The sequence below is a fragment of the Rhea pennata genome, chromosome 16 (genome assembly GCF_028389875.1).
Source record: "Rhea pennata isolate bPtePen1 chromosome 16, bPtePen1.pri, whole genome shotgun sequence".
Classification (NCBI taxonomy): domain Eukaryota; kingdom Metazoa; phylum Chordata; class Aves; order Rheiformes; family Rheidae; genus Rhea; species Rhea pennata.
Genome location: NC_084678.1, coordinates 7,533,731 through 7,555,557, shown reverse-complemented (window position 1 = coordinate 7,555,557; position 21,827 = coordinate 7,533,731). Strand labels below are relative to the sequence as shown.

Sequence of the window (21,827 nt, the reverse complement as noted above, 5' to 3'; positions counted from 1 at the left end):
CTTCCTGGAGAAATCATCCTGTTTCCATCCTGGAAATGGAGGAGGAAAGGGACTTGCCAGGGGATGGGCTAAAACTTCTGCAAATCAAGATATTTCCTGGTGCTCAGGAAGAGCTTCCTTCCTCAGGCCAGGAACAGTATGGGCAGGAGCAGGGGTAACATCTTTTAGGGGGTCCTGAATCTCACTGGGGCTTGGAAGAAGTCTCTTAAAAATCACCAGCACATGGCCCCATGCCTGGTCCCTGCTCTGCTCCATTAGTGTAAAGGTTGGGCAAGGCCACTGCCAGGGTGAGCAGCGCAGGCCTGGGCTGCTAGGGACAGCGCAGCTCAGCATCCCTGGGCTGGCGGCATCCCTTCCTCGCGGCTGCTTGTGGCACTTGGTGGCTGAACTGGCTCCTGCAGCTCCATGCATGGGCTAGGCTTGGGCAGGGCACACAGGCTATGAGACGGCTCACAGGGACTCGTCGTGTGCATTGGCAGTGGCCCAGAGCGTGCCACATTTTCCTGCAGCAGAGTTTCCCCGTATGCTGGATTGTGAGCCTGAAACTGGCCAAAGCAAGGAGCAAGGTTGTTACTTCTGTCCTGTACTCCAGAAACGTGTGAGAGATTAAATGTCCTTTGCACCTTGTACTGTAAAGTCCCTTGCAAATCAATCATGGTCCCCAGTGAACTCCAATTAACTGGGGAGTGGAAAGAAAAGGAAGAGCAGAGCAAGCCGCACTAGGGCTGTTATGGGCAGCGTCACGACGTCTGAGCAGCAGTGCCCATCAGCCCCGAAGGCAGTGCTGTCGGTACCCAGCGGGAGGGGGAACCTAACCTGGGTCAGGCCGCTGAAAGGCTTTGAGCGGAGCGATCCCTGAGCTTTCCTGCTGCTTTGCACTGGCTCCTGCCCTCGCAGAGCACTCCTGGTGCACGTCTCTGCTTGGCAGGTCTGTAGCCTGCCGAGGTTACGGCACATGCTCCAGCTCCCCAGAGCCATCTGTCAACACTGTGGCTCTGTGTTTGCAATGCTACTGCCTCTCCATTTTCTATCTCATTTGGCAGATCTGTATCCATGAAATTTGTCAATGCTGGACACTAGGATTCATGCCCAGGAGAGGTTTCAGCCTGAGCTACAGATGCTGAAGCTCATGGCGAGTGCTTCCCTCCCTGTCACACCAGTCCACTCCTGGCTTGAACCTCCTATAGAGGCAGGAAAGGGTCCCAAGCACTACGGGCTCTCCTTTACCCGTGTCTTGCTTGCCTTTTGCCAGACAGAGCACTGCCTCATCTCTTGGGTTCCTGGGCATTTGCAAGATTTGTTTTCAAAAGCAGCAAGTCCCTGAGGTCAGGCAGACCCTCCATGCTCTTACCACGTGCTTGCCACTGGGCACTGCCCGAGGAATCTCTCCTCTTCTCACTGGACACTTTTGATCTCTTCCTGGAGCTCTCAATGCTTCCCTGGCCAGGGCCAACCTGCATGTCCCAGGAGACCTGTCCTTTGCTCAAGTTGCACCTACACAAATTCTCCCCATCTAATGGGGCAGCCCAGGAGGAGAGTGGGCAGAGGAAATGCCAGAGGAGGGACCCAGCCCCAGGAAGATGGAGGGGAGTGGGATGGGGCTTGCATGTCCGTGATCTTGGGATACCTGGCTGGCCAGGGACATGGAGGTGAGCAAAGAGGTGGCCCATCACCTTGGGTGGGAACCAGCCACATGTATGCCCTATCCAGGGGAACATCTGCCGAGGACTGAAACAGGGATGGCTCCTTGGGCAGCCGGGAAGCCTCATGAGGCCGGAGCCGATATTGCTGAAGACACTTCCTCCATAAACAGCTCTGATAAAATCTGAAGTATGGGCAGCTGGCTCTGCTCGGGCTTGTGGTTTTGGCCTCCATCAGGCCTTGCTGTTTTCCTTAACACTGCAGCCCTCTGTCACTAGCCGGAGCAATGCTGGTTCCTGGTGATGTTGTATCATCACAGCAATGTCACAGAGACATCATACCATGCCAGCAACACTGCACTGTCACCGTGGTGTCATGTTCTCATGGTGATATTGAGGATGATGCTGGAGGTTCCCCTCCCCACCAAGCCTGCAGTGAGGGGGGACATTTGCCCTCCCTGAGCAGCATGTGCATCCCCAGGGCTCGTTGCCATGGCCAGCAGCAGGGATCACAGGCCCTGCAAGTGGGCTTGGTGATGGCTCTGGACCCAGGGCAGGATGCAGGATGGAGTTGCAGGAGGAATAAGCCAGGCTGCGCCGTGGGTTGGCCGCTGACATCCCAGCCCCAGTGGCAGCTCCCCAGGACACTCAGATTGCAAGCCTACCCCATGCCAGAGCATCTCTGAAAGATGTTTTTTCCTCTCCTAATGCCTGACATCCCCCCCATCCTGCCCACACAGCTCTCAGAGATGCGACCTGCTCCCTGGGGAAGAGGCTGGGGGGCTGCACGGACCCTGCGAGGACCACGCGTGAGGTACCACGCAAGATGTTACCCCAGTGAGCTCAGTGCTAATGAGGACAAGGCAGGCAGAGGCGGGAGCAGCCGAGCGCCTCTGTGGTGCCCATGGGGCGAGGGGCAGCACCGGGGCTGGGGCCGCGCCGGGCCCAGGCTCCCGCCACCCCGCAGGGCTCGGGCGCTGCTTGCGGGGCAGAGGCCTTGCGCGTCCACCTGTCCGTGCACCAAGGAGCTGCGCTCAACACTGCCGACTGAAGCGGACAGAGGGTTTTATTTCCCTTAGCACCACTATAACCTGATGTCCAATGAGAGTGGGGGATGCCTGTTAATCAGGATTCCCTAATAAACATGAGACTCAATAATTAAGTAAGCCACCCTCCCCCAGAGGCAGGGCTGGGTCGGTGCTTTGGCTCCTCTCAAGCAGCTGCTGGTAAAGGCGTCACAGCTGCCCGCGGAAAGTCTGGCTAAGCCTCAGCGACTGGGACACCCAGCAGGCCAGAAGGCAACGCGGCTTCACCAGCTCCCGGAAAGAGGGGAGAAAACTGCAGCACGCGCCGCGGCTCCAGCCCTCCGCGCGGACCACCTCGGCTGGCCAACGTCTGTCCGCAGGGCCTGAACCTATCTGCTTGCGAGGATGGAGAAACGCCGGGCGCGCGGGCCTGCAGCACGCCGTGCCTCGGGGAAACGCGCGGCCGCCGGCAGGCACGCCTTCACCCCCCGAGGCGGGAGACCGCGTGCTCGCCCGCCGGGAGAGGGAATTCCAGCTCCAGGGTAAGTCGCAGCAGCCTTGGGAGGCAGCTGCGTATTTTCACAAGCTGCCGTGATCTCATTAACAAATTGATTACAGCTAATGAAGTGAAACCAAAGCAGAGGATCGCGCCGGTAACTGAAGAGACCCGGGTCTGCCTGCCTCCCTCGGCTGCCTCTGTTCCTGCGGCTCCGTGTCTCGCAGAGCGGCTGTGCTCTCGAAGGTGTTTGCTTTCATGCTCTGCAGCTATTTCAAGCTGCAGAGAGCTCATGTACCAAAAAGCTGAGATCTAGCATTGCTGTTTGAATGACTAAGGATTTGTCACCTTCCTTTTCAAAATGATCCCATTTTGCAGCCAGAAAAAAAGCGAAGAGGAAGGGAAAAGCGGGTGGAGGAAGGGATGGGACATCACTCATAATTGTGTAACTTTATAATGTCAGTGCCCTGCTTAAGTGGCACTTAGCCTCTCCTACACGTTTGCCAACATGTTTCGTAATTCCCAGAGCAGTTCTCATCATGCCTGCCTGAGAGACAGGGATAAAGTCTTGGTGTGTGCAGCCTGCCAGGATCCATCCCCTGGACCAACGTGGGGAGACACGTTCCCAGCTCCTGGAGCACGTCTCCAGTCACCAGAGTTGCAGGAGAGGAGCATGGGAGACCTGCAGGGCACACGTGCATCCTGCTGCAAGCTCAGGCCTTTCCTGTGAGCTTTGCATTCACAAATGCCCCTTCTTCTATCTCCTGAAAAGATCAGGGGGCCGGGGGCCTAGAGAGAGGGCTCAGTTTACTGGAAGAATTGAGATCTTTCTTTCTTTCTTTCTTTCTTTCTTTCTTTCTTTCTTTCTTTCTTTCTTTCTTTCTTTCTTTCTTTCTTTTTTTTCTGAAGAGTCAGCCTTGACTCCTCAGGAAGCAATTTGGAAGAAAGTTTTCAAAGGGCACACTGAAAGAGGTCAGGCATGGGGGGCAAATACAAAGCACTCTCTCTTTATCCCCCAAAGTTAGATTTTAAATCTCATGATTATTTAAGCCAGTCATAATTTTTTACCCAAGCTGAACTTGGGTTTACAAGGCTTGAAGTTATCAGTGCTGCTGCAAGCGCCAGAGCTGCAGCCTTACCTGCAACATGCACTGACCCTCGGGCAATGCACTACGCTGCGCACCTAAACCTGCACGTACCCCCAGACAAGCCTCTCTGGACAGCTGCGGTTAGAAGCAGCACTGTGGACGCCGTGGTGGTAGAACAACCACAGCAAATCCCTTTCTTGTTCTCGATGTGCCAGAAAAATGGGGAAAGGCAATGCACCTACTAGGCCTGGCAAACTGCTGCAACCACAGCTCCTGGGAATCAAAAGCAAATCACCCAGCATCCGTAGAAATAGAGGGACCTGATCTTCCCTTTGACTCAAGGGCTGTGTACAGCGTGGGTAACCACATGTCTCCCACAGAGCTTCCTACCGTGCACTAGGCTCAGCATAAAAAATAGGGGTGGGCTCCCTGCTGCGGCTCAGTTGTAGCAATGTGCCAGTGCAGACTGCGGGGAGGACAGCCTGTCTCGTGGAGAGGATTTAATCTTGGGCAGGAGCTCTGAGAATAGAGACAAGCTTTCAAAATGGAAAAATGCAAATTGCTTTCAACATCCAACCCCAGGACATATGGACCATGCGAAGGAGCTGTTTGAAGCCCAGGAGACGCTGGATCTGTTTGGGCAGACTTGGATCAGCAGGTTGAGGCATAGACCTTCCCTCACGGTCTGGCTAGGACCACATGCCAGGCTCAGCCCTGCCAGCCTGGCTTTCCAGCCCCCTCTCCTGTGCCTGTGATCCCCCTGGGAGAGGATCCCTTCTCTTTGCTTTCTATCTCCACGGACAACACGTTCTCACCTTGAGGAGAGTGGAAACGTCAGCTGGAATGTGAGCTGGAAAAGAAAAAAAAAATCTTGAGGCTTGTCCAAACCTACTCGTGTTTATACTGGAGCCTATGAGTGACATCAGAGCAGGGAGAGTATAAACACCAGCAGGACCTACTCAGGGCTTTAAAACCTGCAGACACGCTGCTGCCTCCAAACTGCCTGGGGGGTGATGAGCTGAAGTGTCTGGCAGAGAGCGCAGCATGAGACTCCAGCTGGAGAAGCAGCTTCTCTTCTTCTCCCTTCTCTGCACCCTTTCCAAGGTAAGGGAGCTGGGGTCCTGGGGTGCCTTTAGCTCTAGTCAGGGAAACGTCTGATTCTCACAAAATGAGGCTCGGGGAGGAGTCCAGCATCACAACACGCCAGCTCAGAGCCCTTCGCCCGGTGACTAACGCCTGCTGGCAGAGGGGCTGTATTTGCACAGTCTCACAGAGGCAGAGTAATGCCGACAGAGATGATACTTTGTGTTCAGCAGCAGGGTCCTAACATTCATGGGCCAAATGTGCCTGTTGTGCACATCCACGGAGCACGCAGGAATGGCAGCAACGTGCTCTGCTTGCTTGCCCCTCCCCAGGAGCTCTCCTGCGCCGGGGCGGCAGTATACGTCCCTGCGAGCAGCAGCTCCTTCTGCGGATTCCTTACTCCGGGCTCGAGTCTCGAGGCAGGGGGCCAAGCAGCTAGCAGCAGCCTCAGGATTACTCAGTCCCCCCCCCCCCCCCCCCCCGTGATGCTCACGTAAAGCTGTTGCCTCCTACAGGATTTGAGTTGTCCTAGTAACTTTTTTCTCTTGGATTCTGCATGAAAGAGTTTGCTGTGCACAGAACAGGAAAACTAAAAACTTTGGGGGTATATCAGTTGCAAGGTCTTTTAATTGCTGCTTGAATCTCCAAGTTAGACCTTCTGCAAGCAGGGGCACTGGCAGCTTCATACCTGTTTGAATTTTCCTAAGCAGTTAAGATCTCTGCTAGGAGACACATTCTCATCTAAAGGCAAAGTTAATTGCAAGGAGCAGAGTTGGCTTAGCTAATATTAATGGAGTTGGCTTGGCTAATATTTCTAGAGCATCAGTCTGTAATAACAACCTCCTGAAAGACGAAAAAAAGCAGTGGGCTGCCTGGGTAAGCTGTGACTGAGAAACGACTGCTGCCCCAAGAGCACTCAGTGCGTTTCTGAAGAATCACCAAAGAGCCTTGTATCTCCAGCCCACTCTGTCACCACAGATAGTCCTTTGGTCCCTGCCATGGTTCTCGCTATGGTTCTTGCCATGGGAGTTAGACAATTCATTAATAAAACAAGAAGATACAGATTTTCCAGGCCATTTTGGATATATTTCATCTTCAGTTACTAGCACTGACATTTCTATAGGCAGATAAAAGAAACATCTGGCCACTTGAACTGCTGCAGATGAGGAAACCAGATCGCACACCAATACCCATCTTCTCTGTCCTACCGGTCATATCAGGGTTTATGCTAATAGAAGAGACCTAAGATGGAAAGATGGTAACCACAACCCACATGGTCCAGCGGAGTCCATTGATCTCTTGGCAGTCTCAGCAGAGACACCTGTGTCTGCATCAGCATGAGACTGAATTTTGTGGTTGCACATTTGTTGAATTGCTCTCTGAATTTCATGTGTTGGACCTGCTGCAAGCAAAGTGCATGTGGCCCTGAGCATCAGTCCTGCCAGCTGGGAGCAGGGGCACCCAGAGCCAGTCCACTGCAGTCCGTATTATACATACGCTGGCTTTCAGTTTAGTACTGGCAAAGAATTCGCTTCCAGCACATAGATCCAAAGCATTTGGTTTCAGTCGCTATAGGCAACAGCTCTATCAGTGGTCCTGTCAGATGTGACATGACGAGGCTAGAAGTGCTGCCTGCAAAAGCTGTTTGTGCCCGGGGTAACTGGGCATGCAGAATGAGCGGTGGCTATAAACAGCTACGCGCCCGGGGAACTCCTGCAGGGCCCAGCTCTGGCAAAGCAGCCCCTGAGCAGGCGAGCCGCTGCGGGGCACAGACCTGCCGAAGTAATTAGTCTAAGAGGGAGGGAGAATTCAGCACCGATTGATTGCAAATGTGCCGGTCCGAGTGCCCCTCACCCAACTGGCCAGCCCAGGCGGAGGATGCTGCAGCCAGGGAGAGGCCAGGGCAGGAGGCATCTGGGCCGCACGGGAAAGCAGTGCGACTTCCTTGGCTTCCCTTCTCCCGGGGCGCATGCATCACCCTAATTCCTGGCCCAAGCACAAGCTATTACACCTGCCCTGAGGGCAGAGGTGCTGGGCAGGAGCTGTACGCTTACCGCGGCGCAGGGGCAGGCTTTGGGGCAGGCAGCTTGCGCCCCGCTCGCAGCGCTGGGCTGCTTACAGCAGCGCGCGCCGTCCTTCGGGCTGCGCGGACCGCGGCCCCGGTGCGGCAGCTGGACTGCAGCGGCTTTTGCAAGGCTGCAAGGAAGGAAAGAGGGCGATGGACAGCGTGAGAGCAGTTTCTCTTCGGCTGGTTAAATGAACGCCGGTACGTGGGATATTTGTTTCGCACCTCCCTCCTCTTCCCGTTCTTTCGGCAGGGCTGTGACTCGAGCCCCCGCCCGCGCTCCGCAGGGGCTGAGGGTGCCGGAGAGGGCGGCACGGTGCCAGGCTGCTTTGCCGCGCTCCCGCGCAACGATCCCTCCACCGGGACCTGCCCCGGCCTGCGCTCGGGAGGGGGGCTCCCGGCGCTGCAGCGGCACAGCTCCGCCGCCGGCACTGACAGCGGTGGTTTTGCCTCTGCAGGTGTGCGCCCAGCTGTGCCAGAGACCGTGCTACTGCCCCTGGGCCCCCCCCCGCTGCCCCCGCGGGTCGCCCCTCGTCCTGGACGGCTGCGGCTGCTGCAAGATCTGCGCGCGGCGCCTGGGCGAGCCCTGCGACTTCCTCGCCGTGTGCGACCGGAGCCAGGGCCTCGTCTGCGACTACAGCGCCGCGCGCGCGGGCCCGGCGGGAACCTGCCACCGTGAGCACGGGCGCCGCGCCGCCCGCCGGGGCCCCGGGCCTCCCCGTTACGGCCCCCCGCGCGCCTGCACCCGCAGCCGGGCCGGGGGGCGGGGGGCGGGCCGCGCTGCGGGGGTCTCCAGGCGGTTCCGGTGGGAGAGGGGGCAGCCGCCAGGGCGGGCAGGGGGAGCGGGGTCCCCGCGGTGCCGGAGCGGGGCCAGCTCCAGCATCCTCACCATGCAGCGGGCAGCAAGGAGGAGCAGGCGGTGTCCCGGGAGAGGCTCCCCCAGCGAGGGCCCCGGGACTGAACCCTCCTCTCCCACCTCCCCGGGCTCCGCGAGACGCCACCGAGAAAATATTTTTCACCCCCCGACACCCCAGAAGGCAGCGCCCAAGGGCAGCGGTGCCTCTCCGGCTGCGAGCTGCTCATTTGGGAAATCGCGAGGAGATCAGGAGGGAGGCTGAGAGGAGGAGGGCGCATGACGTGCATGGCTGCTGCAGGTCAGAAGCAATAAACTCTGGTCCCTTGGGCTGTCGAATGCCACAGCTGAGGCTCCTCGGAGGCCGGGACAGCTATGGTCAGACTCTACCCAGACTGGACATGGAGCAAGGCGGGAGGTGGCAGCTCCCCCTTGGTGCTGGCCATGGGGGTGCCCTCCAAGCGTTTCGGTCCCCTCAGACGTCCACACCTCACCAGCACTTTGTCCCTAATTTTGTCCCTGGCTGTTGTTTGCAGTTGAAGATGATGAGGAGAGCTGCGAAGTGAATGGCAAGGTCTATCAAGATGGGGAGGTTTTCCAGCCCAGCTGCAAGCTCCAGTGCCGCTGCCTGGACGGAGGTGTCACCTGCATCCCGCTGTGCCAGGAGGACGTCCGCCTGCCCACCCCGGACTGCCCCTACCCGCGGCGTGTGGACGTCCCGGGGAAGTGCTGCCAGGAGTGGATCTGTGAGACCCGGGAGCAGCCGCTGCTCCGAGACGCCGTGGCAGGTAAGGCGCAGAGGTGTGGATGCGGCCCCATCCCCCTGCACCCCGGATCATGAGCATCAACACAAGATGCCTCACTGTGCCGTCGGTGAGGGCTTCCCACCCACGCTCAGATATTCATGACCTGCTTTCCAAACCTGAGCCTGGCTAAGCCTGCAGCACCTATCCTGGGCACACCATACTTGGCTTTAACCACCCTTTTCTCCTCTCTTCCCATGCAGTGCCCAGGGCCCCGGGGCAGGCCCCCCTGGCCCTCCCCTACCCCTGTGAGGAGTGGAGCACAGAGTGGAGCACCTGCTCGGCCACCTGCGGCATGGGCTTCTCCACCCGTGTGTCCAACCAGAACCGCTACTGCCGTCTGGAGACGCAGAGACGGCTGTGCGTGGTCAGGCCCTGCCAGGCTCCGCTGGGAGCATCCCCTGTGGTGAGTGAGGCCTTCGGTGACTCTGACACCTCTGGGCAAAGGGTTGGACAGGGAGGGAAATTCCAGCCAACACAAGAGCCATGGGATCCCCAGGTGTCTGTGGACACCTCATCACCCTTCTCGCCTCCCCAGACACAAATTAACCACATATCAGAAAAACCATCTCCTCAAATTGCACTTGGGAAACATATCCCGGTTATTGATGGCAGGTGCAGACATGAATTTTGGGATCTCTGGATGTCAGAATCCAAGAGCACTGATGGAAATCACATGGCCCTGAGCCCCACGGGTCAGCTTGACATGCCCTGCAACAGGGCATGTGTTTATGGCTGCCAGGTGCCCCCGAGTGGCAGGGCTTTTCCACCCCTTTCGTTAGCCAGGTTCAGACCTACTGTGGACACGGTGTCTTGCACCCATGCTGCAAGAGCTTTTCTGGGCCGAGAGCTTGTGCCACCACGTGCCCCTGCTCCCGTAGACCCAGCAGACATCCCGCCAGTCCCTCCGTGGTGCCACAGCTCACAGTGCTCCCATCTCCATGTCACCGTCTGCTCTGCCTTTCCAGAGGGGAAGAGGAGGTCGCTTGTAGCCATGCCCGCCCCGTTCGCAGCCTGGAGCCAACGCCTCGTCCCGGCAAAGCGTCTGACACAAGCCCCCGGCCCTGTGGTTTCAGTGGAGATGGAGGACATGTCCCCTGGGAAACTAGGGAAGAATGGATGGACCTTGGCTGCAAAGAAGAGTGGAGAATCGAGATTAAGATCCCCGTTTCACCTGGCACCTGCCCCGTCGTGTGCACCCCAGTTCCCCTCGGCAGGGCTGCTGGCCAGCGAGGAAAGCGTCCCCGAGCCCCAGCCTGCGCAGTAGCAGCACGCCCGTATCGCAGCTCGGGACTGTTACTGTAACACGGCCGCTGCAGCCGTGCTTTGGGGCTAGGGCGAGTCCCAGGATGAGGCTTTGGGAAAGCCCTTTGCTGGAGGGGACAGGGAGGAAGGAGCAGGGAGGTGGCCAGGCCAGCTCCTTCTTGTGGTCCCGGCCACATCAGGAGGGACTCTCGCAAGTGGCACCATCCCGCAGTCACCTCCAGGCCTCTCTGCGGGGACATCAAGCCAGGCCAGGGATGCATCCTGCCCCGTTTCCACCCTCTGAGCTGTGTCTGCTCCTCCTGAGAGGTAGGATGGCAACCTGGGCTCCCCAGGGGACATCGTGTGACACAGCCTCATGCAGAGGTCTGGGGAAACGGGGAAATCCCTGCCTCCGAGCAGGAACCCACCCGAGAAACCAGGAATTGCTCCTTTGCAGGACAGGGGCTGGGACTGGTGGGGTTTTTGGAGAGGGCCAGGTGATGCTGTTCCTCCGCTGTGTGCCACGCACCCAGCTCTGCTCCGTGGCTACGCGGGGGCTGAGAGAGACCGCCTCAAGCATCAGGTAGACCACATCCCTCGCGGGACCCGCCTCGCCCGACCCGCTGGGAACGGGGCGGGCAGGACGGGCCTCGCACCACAGGTTATCTCCGCTTCAGGTTGCACAGCTCCACAGTTCGCACGCACTCAGTTATCCCACAATATCCGCCCAGCAAACGGCCGCGTTTCTGGGCATCGGCAGAGGCGTCCTCCTCATGGCAGCTCCAGTTCACCTTCCCCGCGTCTCTCCAGAATAAACACAAACCTTCCTGCTCCGCCTGGCCTCCTTCTTTCCAAAGCGCTGGTGGTTTGGCGGGGCTTCGGCGAGCGAGGAACTCAGACGCAGGAGACAACGCTCTGCAGCACCAGACATACCACCTAATATCCAAGCATAAACCCCCAAAGCTAAGGCCAAAACAAAGGAAGTAGAAGAGAAAACAAATCGCAAAGATGAGTCGGGGCCGTCTCCTGACGGCCTGGAGCCACCCCAGCTAGGCAAGACCAGCCCAGGAGAGCTACTCCGCGGCTCTGCTTTAATTTTCTCACTGTGATAATCCTTCAGGGTTATTCAAAAATGAAGTCTAAATGCCCTCTAATGGCCTCTGTTTAAAAGTGCAGAGGCTACACGCTTCCTGCGGCTGGATGAAGAGGGCAGCTAGAGCAGAGCAGTGTTTCAGGTTACGTGTCCAGGTGGGAGCCGAACACTTTGCGTTCGTATTCACGGAAAACAAAACCGTGCTCCCCGAGGCGTGGGGCTTGTCTCCCCCTGCCCACGAGGTGGGACCTGTCCTCGGGGTCGCCGGCCGGAGCCCTGCTGGCAGCAAGCCACGACCCAGAGCTCAACCACCGGGATGCATCCGCGATCCAGGCAGCTTAAAACTGAGTAGGAGAAAACCAGAGGGCATTCAAGCACTGAGAACATTATTAAAGCGTATTAGCCTGGATTGAACTCGGCCCCTCGCTCTCGCATCGCTGTGACCTCCATCAGCTCCCTGGCAGGGCCTGAGCAGCCGTAACGGGGCACGTTTCCCCGCTCGCTGCCGGGGACCGCGGGGCGCAGCACCACGCGGATGCATCCAGGCTGCTCAGCCCGGGGTACAAAATAAAACCAGCATCGGCGATGTTTTTCAGCCACCGCTTCAGAAAAAATGGGAGCCTGGCTGCTCATGCAGCAGAGCGCTGTTTATGAAGAGAATTATTTATAGTGGTGATCTGGTACTCTGCCCGTATACAAATTGTTAATTCAGCTTGATATCAAGGACTCTGTGAATCTCTGGCATGCAGCAAATTGCAGAACGAATGTGGTCCGGCCTGCCTCTTCTTCAGCTTTTTTTTTTTTTTTTTTTTTTTTAATAAAAAAAACTCTGCAATGGAAATGCCAAAAAAACAGTGATTTTAGGCTTATATTAGACTCTAAAACCACAGCGCTTGTCTGCTAACATGGATAAGACAGGTTCTGCAAACTGAAAAATCCTGTTTTTCAGCCAGTTCTCCTTTCAGCATGTTGAGACCCAGCCACCAGCAACTGGTGATTTCCTGGTGGGGAGAGAGCTACGAGGGCTCGCAGCCCCTTATCAAAGGCACAGCTATCTCTGGCTGAGGATAAAAATCACTAGTTTGCGGCTTTTTAAATGCAACATGAAATTCTTATCTCCAACAGAAACGACTTAACAAACCTCCTTGTTATAATTTCCTTTTTCGCTGGAAAAAGTCATCACTCTCTGATTCACTACACATCTAAATAATAAATTAGCGAATCCAAATAAATATGTTTCCCTAAGAATATAGGGAAACCAACTCTTGCAATTTAACCGTGAGTCTCGCAATATTTGCTATTCCCTGTAAAGCCCCGCCTCTCTGGAAGTGGGGTTATTTGAGAACTATGTTTAACACAGCATCGGATGCAGCAGGTCCTGGTCTTTGCCTGTTGTTTTGGGGCATTAGGAGACGTCAGATAAATATATGGTTATTTGAAGCAGAGGCCAGAAACCGGGGGCTCCCGCGCGCATAAATCCCATGTATCACTCAAGTGCAGCGCTCCGTAAAATCAAAGTAGATGGAGACACGTGTCTGGAGGTGGCGAGCAGCCCCGCGCTTGGGCGCCTGCACACCGCTCACCCGGGCGTGACGCGCTGGAGACCCGCTCGAGCTATCGCGGCGCCGAGAGCGCCCCGGGGCCCCCGCCGCGGGAGGAGCCGAGCCCCGGGCCCGGCTGCCTCTCCTCGGCCAAGCCGCCGCCACCGCAGGCGGAGGGGCGAAGAGGAAACGGTCCTTCGGCACGCTCCCCGCATCTCACCCACCGGAAGAAGGGAGGGTTTTATTCCTTGGCACCAGCAAAACGGGTCCCTGCCGCCAACGGCCCGTGATCCGGAGAGCCAGGCTGGCTGCTGCCAGGGACCCGGAGCCTCTCGGCAGCCAGTCCTGCTTCACCCCCCTTCCCTTCCCCTCCCTTCTCCCTTCCTGTGACAGCAGCAACCTAACCCCAGGCCTTCATTTCTGAGGCGAGGAAGCGCTGCTTGCCCTGCTGAGAAGCTGCGAGCCGTCTGTGATCCTCCCCGCGACTACAGCAGTCCTCCCGGCCAGCTGCAACCTCCGCCTCAGTCCCCCCCAGGACTGATGCTCTGGGGGTGAGACGGACCCATCCCCGCTTGTTCCCCCCGCCTCCGTAAAGCGGCTCCACGAGTGCCAGCCCAGTGCCAGGCTGGAGGAGCAACGTGCAGCTCCTGGCGCCTACAGCGCGGAGGTGAGGGGGCAGAGCCCGCGCAGGACAAGCTCTGCCCTCCCAAACGATGAGGGCCCACTAGCCCCTCCTCTGCCTGTGCTGCCCCAGGACTGCAGTCCCACCAGAGCCTCCACAAACCTCTAAGGTCAGGAAAACTTCGTCCCTCTCCCACTTCATGGAAATGACTTTTAAGCTGCACATCTCAGGAGCTAGCTTGAAGCAGCGAGATTTTATTGCTTAGTCAAGCAATAAAACACACCTTTTCCTCAGAATTTATCTGCTCCAGCACACACTTTTTGGAGTAAACCCACAGATACCCACAATAAGCAACCAAGAGCATCCAGTGTCCTGGGCTTTCCTACGCTGGCCCCAGCCGTCGGTGCCCGGGCACCCTGCAGCCCGAGCACGGTCCGCAGAGACGTTTGGCTGCCAGGATGGTTTAGTGGGGAACCCCCGTGAGGCGGCGTGCTCTTTGCACACACTGCCCTAGATTCACTTCCAGCAAAGCAGGCAGCCACGGCCCTCCCCGGGCCCAGCCCAGCGCCTGAAGTTGTTTTGCTAAGGTCCTTTCCCTGTGATTCATCAGGCTAACTGTCCTGCTCATGCTGCAGCGCCTTTTGCAGACGAAAATGGGGGGTCACCTTCCTAAGGGCTGGGAAACTTGGGGTCCTCTTTGAGGATGCTATTTTCAACTCTTGCCTTATTCTTGCAATATCTGGGCATCTTCTGCATGACGTCCCCAGTAACATCCTGAAGGCAGGATAGAAAGCCACAGACATTCTCGCATTATCCGTCAAAATCTCACTGAGGAGGAGGCAGTAGAGAATTTCCATCCGTGTTTTGGGGAGATGTATAAAAGTAAGCAGCAGTAGCAGGCTGCTGCTGCGTGGCGTAAAGAAGGTGCAGCCGTTTCGCATGGGGCATGGTTTACTGCTGTCTGCTCTGAGGCCGAACAGCCGTGCACGCCTGCGCACGCTGACACTGCCCTCGACAAGGGCTGGCTGCTGGAGCGGGGCCAAGGCCTTCGGCAGGAGCCTTTCTGAAGGTTGCTGATCTTTGCTTTCACTTGCGCTCCTTCCTTCGAGCGCTCCAGAGAGCACGGGGCGTTTCCGGGCTCTGCTGCCTCACAGCACAGCACCGGGACCAGGAGAAGAGGTGCTGGCACTGGAAATGAGAGCCTGCTCACCGGGTGTGATTTTCCTGGCTGGTCGCCTCCGTTCTCCACGGATGGGATATCTCTCCTCACCTGAAACGGGACAGAACAGGGAATAAGCTAAAACGCTGGTGCTTTGATCACCTTCGTGAGACGTCTCCCGCCTCTCTAGCCAGCCCGACACGGAGTCGCCCTCCTGCATCCCCCCCTGCCGCCTTCCTGCCAGGGGCGCGCGGAGTCGAGAAGCGGAGCCCCGGCGCCCAGCTCGCACGCGGCCGGGTGGGCTGGCAGCGGCAGGCGGTGCGCACCCAGCCCGCCAGCTGCCTCCCCAGGCTCCTCGGGGACGACCCTGAACGCCAGGGGAGGCCGGGCCGGGGCCGGGCCGGGGCGCGGCGCTGCCGGGGAAGCGGCCAGGCGCGGCCCGCCCCCCGCAGAGCCCTGCCCGCCCGGGCCGCGGCGCGGCCGTCACCGCTGCGCCCGGGCGCCGCCGCCGCCAGCGCCGCCCGGACGCCGCGCGCCTGACACCGCTCTGGGCACCGCGCCGCAGATCCGCGCACCGGGGCACCGCATGCCTGGACACTGCGCCAGGCACTAGGGTACCGGGGCACCGCGCCGGGCACCGGGGCACCGCGCGCCTGGGCACCGCACTGCAGATCCGGGCACCAGGGCACCGTGCGCCCGGACACCGGGGCACCGCACTGCGGATCCGGGCACCGGGGCACTGCGCACCTGGACACCAGGGCACCTCTCCGCAGCACCAGGGCACCGTGTGCCCGGACACCGGGGCACCGCACTGCGGATCCGGGCACCAGGGCACCGCGCGCCTGGGCACCGCACTGCAGATCCGGGCACCGGGGCACTGCGCACCTGGACAGCGGGGCACCTCTCCGCGGCACCAGGGCACCGTGCGCCCGGACACCGGGGCACCGCACTGCGGATCCGGGCACCAGGGCACCGCTCCGCGGCACTGGGGCACTGCGCGCCTGGGCACCGCACTGCAGATCCAGGCACCGGGGCACCGCGCGCCTGGACAGCGGGGCACCTCTCCGCAGCACCAGGGCACCGTGCACCCGGACACCGGGGCACCGCACTGCGGATCCGGGCACCGGGGCACTGCGCACCTGGACACCGGGGCACCTCTCCGCAGCACCAGGGCACCGTGCGCCCGGACACCGGGGCACTGCACTGCGGATCCGGGCACCAGGGCACCGCTCCGTGGCACTGGGACACCGCGCGCCTGGGCACCGCACTGCAGATCCAGGCACCGGGGCACCGTGCGCCTGGGCACCGGGGCACCTCTCCGCGGCACTGGCGCACTGCGCACCCAGACACCAGGGCACCGGGGCACTGCTCCGCTGCACTGCTCCGCGGCACCGCGCACCTGGGCACCGCGGTGGGTACTGCGTCGGGCACTGGGGCACCGCCCTGCAGCTCCAGGCACCGGGGCGCCTTGCCCCGTGGTACCGCACTCCTGGGCACTGCTTCACAGATCCAGGCACTGAGGCACTGCCCAGCCCGAGCAGGAGCAGCCGGAGCACGGAGCCAGGAGGAACTGCCCCTGCCCACCTCATCCCCGGGCTGAGCCCTGCTGCCCCAGCCCCATGGCCACGGAGGCTGCCACAGCCTGGGCTTCGCAGCCCGGCAATGGCAGCAGGGCAGCGTGCTCGGTGAACATGGCCTTCGCCCACCACTACTTGCCCACCGTCTATCTGGTGGTGATCCCCCTGGGGCTGGTGGGGAACGGGCTGGGCCTGTGGCAGCTGTGCGCCAGGCCGCGGCGGAGCGCCCACAGTGCCCTGAGCCTGCTGGTGGGCAACCTGGGCCTGGCTGACCTGCTGTACGTCAGCACGCTGCCCTTCCTGGTGAGCTACTACCTGCAGGGCAGAGTGTGGCTCTTCGGCAGGGTCTGGTGCCGGCTCACCCGGGGCCTCTTCCACCTCAACCTCTATGCCAGCATTGGCTTCCTCACGTGCATCAGTGTCCACCGGTACCTGGGCATCGTGCACCCAATGAAGATGCGGGGCAGGTGCCAGGCTCTGACCTCTTCCCTGTGGCTCAGTGTGATGGTCTGGGTGTGGGTCATCATGCAGGTAGCTCCTGATTTTGCCTTCAGCAAGATGGACTACACAGGAACGCGGTGCCATGACACGACAGAGCACAAGAACCTGGGTATTTACTTGCCGTACACCGCAGCCATCACCGTGACGGGCTTCGTCATCCCCTTTCTCATCATCATCGGGTGCTATGGCCACGTGGTTGTGGTGCTCTGCAGGAACGACACCGTGGACCCCAGCCTGCGGAGAAGAAGCATCAGACTGGTGATAGTGGTGATGGTCCTCTTCTCGCTCTGCTTCCTCCCCTATCACATATTCAGAAACCTCAACTTGTTGTCTCGAACCTGGCAACTGCAAGGGGCCTGCACACAGACTTTAAAGAACATTTACGTTTCCTACCAGGTGACCCGTGGTCTGGCCAGCTTGAACAGTGCCTTGAACCCCCTGCTCTACCTAATGACCAGCGAAGACTGCGTGTCACATGTGCGGGCTCTCGGGCAAAGGGCCAGCCACTCTCTGCGCTCTCTCTTCAGGAGCGAAGCCAGTCACCAGACGGATGAGAAGAAAATCAATATTCTCTGTGAGCAGCAGGTTTCTGACAAGCTCTGAGTTACCCAGCTCAAGAGGCGGATTTGAGACAGGACGCTGTCCTTCACCTAAGGAGAGGCAAAGGGAATTACCTACCTACCTTGCAGCAGCACTGTAAGGGCAAGTTTGGGGGGGAAGTGCTTTGGAACGGTTCATAAAAACGTCAGATATTAAATATATGACTAAGCTGTGCCAGTTCCTGTGTAAGTTGTTCCTGGGTGACTGAGCTGCTTCAGGAGCTGTGTTATCCCCTATTGCTCACCTCCTTTGCAGAAGGAAAAAAATATTTTAGCATTACTCACCCTCTTCCGGAAGAGCATATAGCAGACAACAACAAACTTGACATTTTAAAGTTTCTGGAGGCTGGTGTGCTGCAGAAACCTGAACCACTGGTTTCAACAGGCAAATCTCAGGAGATTTTCCAGATCTTCAGGTGGGTGGCTGCATATTACTCTTGCCTTTTTTAGAAACTAGATATGCAAATACACACCTGAGGGGGTGTGGGTGGGGGTGTCGGTGTGTTAACTTGACCACAGCTGGCCTAGTAACAATTATGGATGAAAGGATTAAATATGTGGCCATTAATCATTAAATTTGTGGCCATTAATGATCACCATCAACAGCAGCTGACTCATTACGTGCAAAGCTTGACTCTACAGTATCTGAAAATGTGGCAATGATTTTGTTTTGAACAGGCTTGCAGCTGTGAGCGTGCAGTGATAGGTCCGTGGCAGGGCCTTTGGGCGTAGTTTTGCTTGTGGCTTTGCCTGCACAAACCTAGACTCGTAACAGCTTTGCGTCTGCCTATCAGGCCTGCATCTAGCAAGTCTGACTGCATGCTAAACTTGGTGGAACTCTCTCCTGATAATTTCACTAAAACGACCAAGTGTTCAGAGTTAGAAATTCGGTATGTCTGACTGCGTCCATTTAGCAGTGAGGGAAGCCCAGTTTACAAAGCAGCCATGAGTTTCAGCCTCATCCTGGGGAGTATTCGGAAATGGTCATCATACTCTTCTGCACTTCTAAAATCACTGTTCGAGGGGTAGACGAAGACATACGCTGATCCAAAGAGAGTCAGATGTCCTAATTTGCCATCATAGATGGCAACACACACCTTAAACAGTATTTGTTTTACGGTCATCCTCGCAGCCTTGCCCGAAGGGAGGCAACATGGGTTTGAAGACTTGTGAAGGAAAGCTCAGACAGCAAGCGTAGGGCTTGTGCAGCCTCCAGGGCGGGCTGGCACCAAGGCCACGGGGTTCTCCGCTTCCCGGGGAAGCGAAGGCTGCCGAGCGATCGTTGACTACTTCTTCTTGCTGTTCTCACCACTAACAGTTCAGATATTTCAGTTCTTGTGAAAACAGCGATTTTTAGTAATTGTTAAAACCAGGCAATACTGGGAAAGCGCCAGCGCGTGAGCCCGGCACTCTTTGGCACGAAGCCCGATGTTTCTCACTGTCAGCCGCTGCTCGCACCGACCCACCTTCGCCGTGCCACAGAGGGAGCCGCGGCTGGCTTTCAGACAGCGTTAGTATGTCTAAAGTGCAAATAAACACTCAATGCTTTCAATCGTGAGTCGTTTGGCTTCTTTTAAAGCTTTAGAGGAACACGTAAGCCAGCTGGCCTGCAGGCTGCAGTGGGAGGCCTGCCTGCTGCAGGAGGAAGCAATGAGTTTCTTGGGGCTCTGCAGAGTGGGAGTTTGTGGAAACACTGTTAGTCTGTCCACCTGGTGAGAGCGTCCACGGTGAGGCTCCATCCCCCGGAGAAGCGAGCAGTGCTGGGCCAGGACGGACCAGGGTAGGTGCTTGGAGCATGCTCAGCACCTGGCAGGGGTCCAGCAAAGCACTCGAGCATCTCTGAAGCTGAAATCCTTCCTCGTTCAGATGAAATCGAAAGGAAAGCCTAAATTCACGAGTAGGAAGATGTTCTGTCTCTGCAGTAGGGAAGACCTTCAGGACGTCAGGACCCAGTCTGGCCTCTGTTGTTTCCACATAGTCTGTGGAGCTGGGGCCTCGCTGGAGCTTCACCAGGCCTTTGGTCTCTCTCCCTCCTTGTCTGGAGAAACACTCACGTTTCTGAAAGCTGCCCAGCTCTTCCGCCTTCGTGCAAGGCTCTCGTCAGAGACACCGTGCCTGCCAGCGGATCTGGCGGGCCCGTGGGAGCAGCAGCGTCCCTCCGCTGCTGAGCCCACGCACGGGGGGACTGGCTGGGTCGCAGGCTGCTCCCCTCACCTAGACCCCAAAGCAGGATGGGGGGGGCTGAGCTGGAAAAGCAGCCCCCTGGGCCACCCTGCTTTCCTGCTTTTTCTGTCTCCGGTCTGCTCAGTGCCTGTTCCACCTGTGCCACTCACCATGCCCAGAGCCCTGGTTTCTCCTGGGGTGCTGAGGGGCAGAGGGCCTGATCCGGCTTTCATCCTTGGCTCCAGGCTGGCACAAGCATAGGCAAAGACTTGGGAGGGCCCGAATCAGCACCTATGCTCTGAGCAAAACCCTCTCCTCTCGGCCGCAGAGACCTTTTAATGCCGTCAGATTGCCGCAGCTGAGCTGCACATCCTCACGGGGCGAAATTGCTCTGCAGGAAAGCAAGTAATTCATTTCATCTGTTTTGGTCCCTTGGCTTAAGGGGTGAGATGAATGTTCCTGTCTCCCGCCTTTGCCAGCTGCTGTCAGGCTTTAAGATCTCTAAAACCAGGCGAGAGGAACCCCACCTGTAACGGCTGCTTTCCAGCACCGCCCCACAGCCTCGCCGGCGCAGCAAAGTGCAGCAACGGGCTTGTCTGCAAATCAGAGCCGAACGGAGGGGTTGGACCACTTTCCCCAGATTAGGGTCAACCCCCAAATCAAGCTGTGCGGCAATTCTGTTGACACTGGTGGGATGAAGATCGGGCCTGGAAATTTGGCAGCGTTTCTTGTTTCATCACATAAACCGGCCTTCACTGAAGATTTGCTTCAAATACAGTCGAGATTTGTTATATTAGCAGAGAACTTCCAAGCTCCCGCGTGCAAACAGCAACTCGCTGCGGTGAGCTGGGCGCTCCTCCGCTCCCACCCCGCGCGGTCCCAGGCTAGGCGGCGGCGCCTATTTATAACTGCTTGGCTTGCAGAAGTAATTTTAGACGGATGGTCTCACGCGTTTGCGTTAAATGTTATTCGATTTATGTGATTTGCTTTTTTTAGCAAGCCGTTTGGTCTCCCAGGTGCCGAAACACTCTGCGTAATATAACAAAGAGTCAGATACTCTTCTTCAGTAACATATTCACCAGCAGCACCCAGTTCCAGGTACGTTTACCTCATTTCCCCAGGCCATCTACTATTCCTTTCACAACCCAGTCGATATCCTCAGTAAATGCAATAAACTGTCAGGTCTGCTCTCCCTACAGCCAAAGGTACTTGCAGAATGAAATTGTTTTCCCGAGGAAACGAATGCCTCTCGCTGAGCTAGCGGCTGCCGTGACCTTTCGTTGCCGAGTGACTCATCCCTTTTCCATATGTATTTGGTCTCCCACCCTGCCACGAGAGCGGCTCCGAGTCCCGCTCCCCTGCGCCCGGCGTAGCAGGGAGCCGGGACCCGCAGGCGGCCGTGGGCTCCCTCTCCCTGCGCATGAGATTTTTTCCTCTGAAATCACTCGCGTGTCCCTGCTGCGCTGCACGCAACGTCCCAGCGCTGGGACGGCTTGATCCCTCCCAACACCAGCTTGCTTTCCCAGTGCCACCATCTTACACCCAGTGTCACCTCCAGTCCTTGTCTTCTGCTGCCAGCCCGGGGCTTTTGCGCAGCTGGTGACCGACGGCGGGGGTAAGGCACGGGTGGAAAGCAAGGGGGGGGTTATTTCCCTTTCCAGTGCCATATGGGGTGGATCACAGGGGCTCATCCATTGGCAAACTTCAGTAACAGACTCAGCCTGGAAATATGGGGCAAAATTCCCCAGCATCGGCTCCTTTTGCTGTTTGGTGCCTCAGCTCCCACCTCCAGAGAGCCTCAACCAGGAGACCTAAAAGTTAGCTAAGCATTTCTGACCTCAGAGAAGCCTCAGACTCGTGTTCCTATTTAGCTCAGGTGGTTTGCCAGCCTCTGAAAAAGCCTGGTTTTAATCTGATTCCCTAGATCTGATTCATGCTCTGGAGCCCTGATGCTAGGGACAGCTGTGATTTTCACGCTGCCATTCGCTCTGCTCCAGGGACCCTGCACAGCAACTGAGCATTGCTGGAGAGAAAGGGCCAGGGCTGGAAGACAGCACAGACAGCTGGGCCAAGCGAAGACAGAAACATCTTTGCATTTGCGTGTCAGAGAGGATGTTCCTCATCCCCCTGATTCTTCCTTCCAGAGAAAAGACTGGAGAGAAGCAGCTGGAGAATATCTGCACACATATCAGACTTAGTAGAATTTACAGTTTTGAGGTGGAGGAAAAAATGTGGCACCAACATGGTGCTTTCACTGCAAGATAGAACAAGTAT

The 21,827-nt window shown here is 57.8% G+C and overlaps 2 protein-coding genes across 3 annotated transcripts; both read left to right on the top strand.

The window, feature by feature from the left end:
* Positions 1 to 5,197: 5,197 nt before the first annotated feature.
* CCN5 (cellular communication network factor 5) lies at positions 5,198 to 11,131 on the top strand. The gene is made up of 5 exons (XM_062589194.1): positions 5,198 to 5,353; positions 7,856 to 8,072; positions 8,787 to 9,038; positions 9,257 to 9,459; positions 10,022 to 11,131. The coding sequence occupies exons 1-5, from the start codon at positions 5,294 to 5,296 to the stop codon at positions 10,043 to 10,045; spliced, it is 756 nt and encodes a 251-aa protein (XP_062445178.1). The 5' UTR covers positions 5,198 to 5,293; the 3' UTR covers positions 10,046 to 11,131.
* A 4,669-nt stretch (positions 11,132 to 15,800) lies between these two features.
* Positions 15,801 to 18,923, top strand: LOC134147777 (P2Y purinoceptor 1-like). Of its 2 annotated transcripts, XM_062589273.1 has the most exons (3): positions 15,801 to 17,058; positions 17,188 to 17,806; positions 18,069 to 18,923. In XM_062589273.1, the coding sequence occupies exons 1-2, from the start codon at positions 16,333 to 16,335 to the stop codon at positions 17,392 to 17,394; spliced, it is 933 nt and encodes a 310-aa protein (XP_062445257.1). In that variant the 5' UTR covers positions 15,801 to 16,332; the 3' UTR covers positions 17,395 to 17,806; positions 18,069 to 18,923. The 2 variants fall into 2 exon arrangements, with proteins under 2 accessions (XP_062445257.1, XP_062445256.1); XM_062589272.1 differs by having other exon boundaries at positions 15,801 to 17,806.
* Positions 18,924 to 21,827: the final 2,904 nt, after the last annotated feature.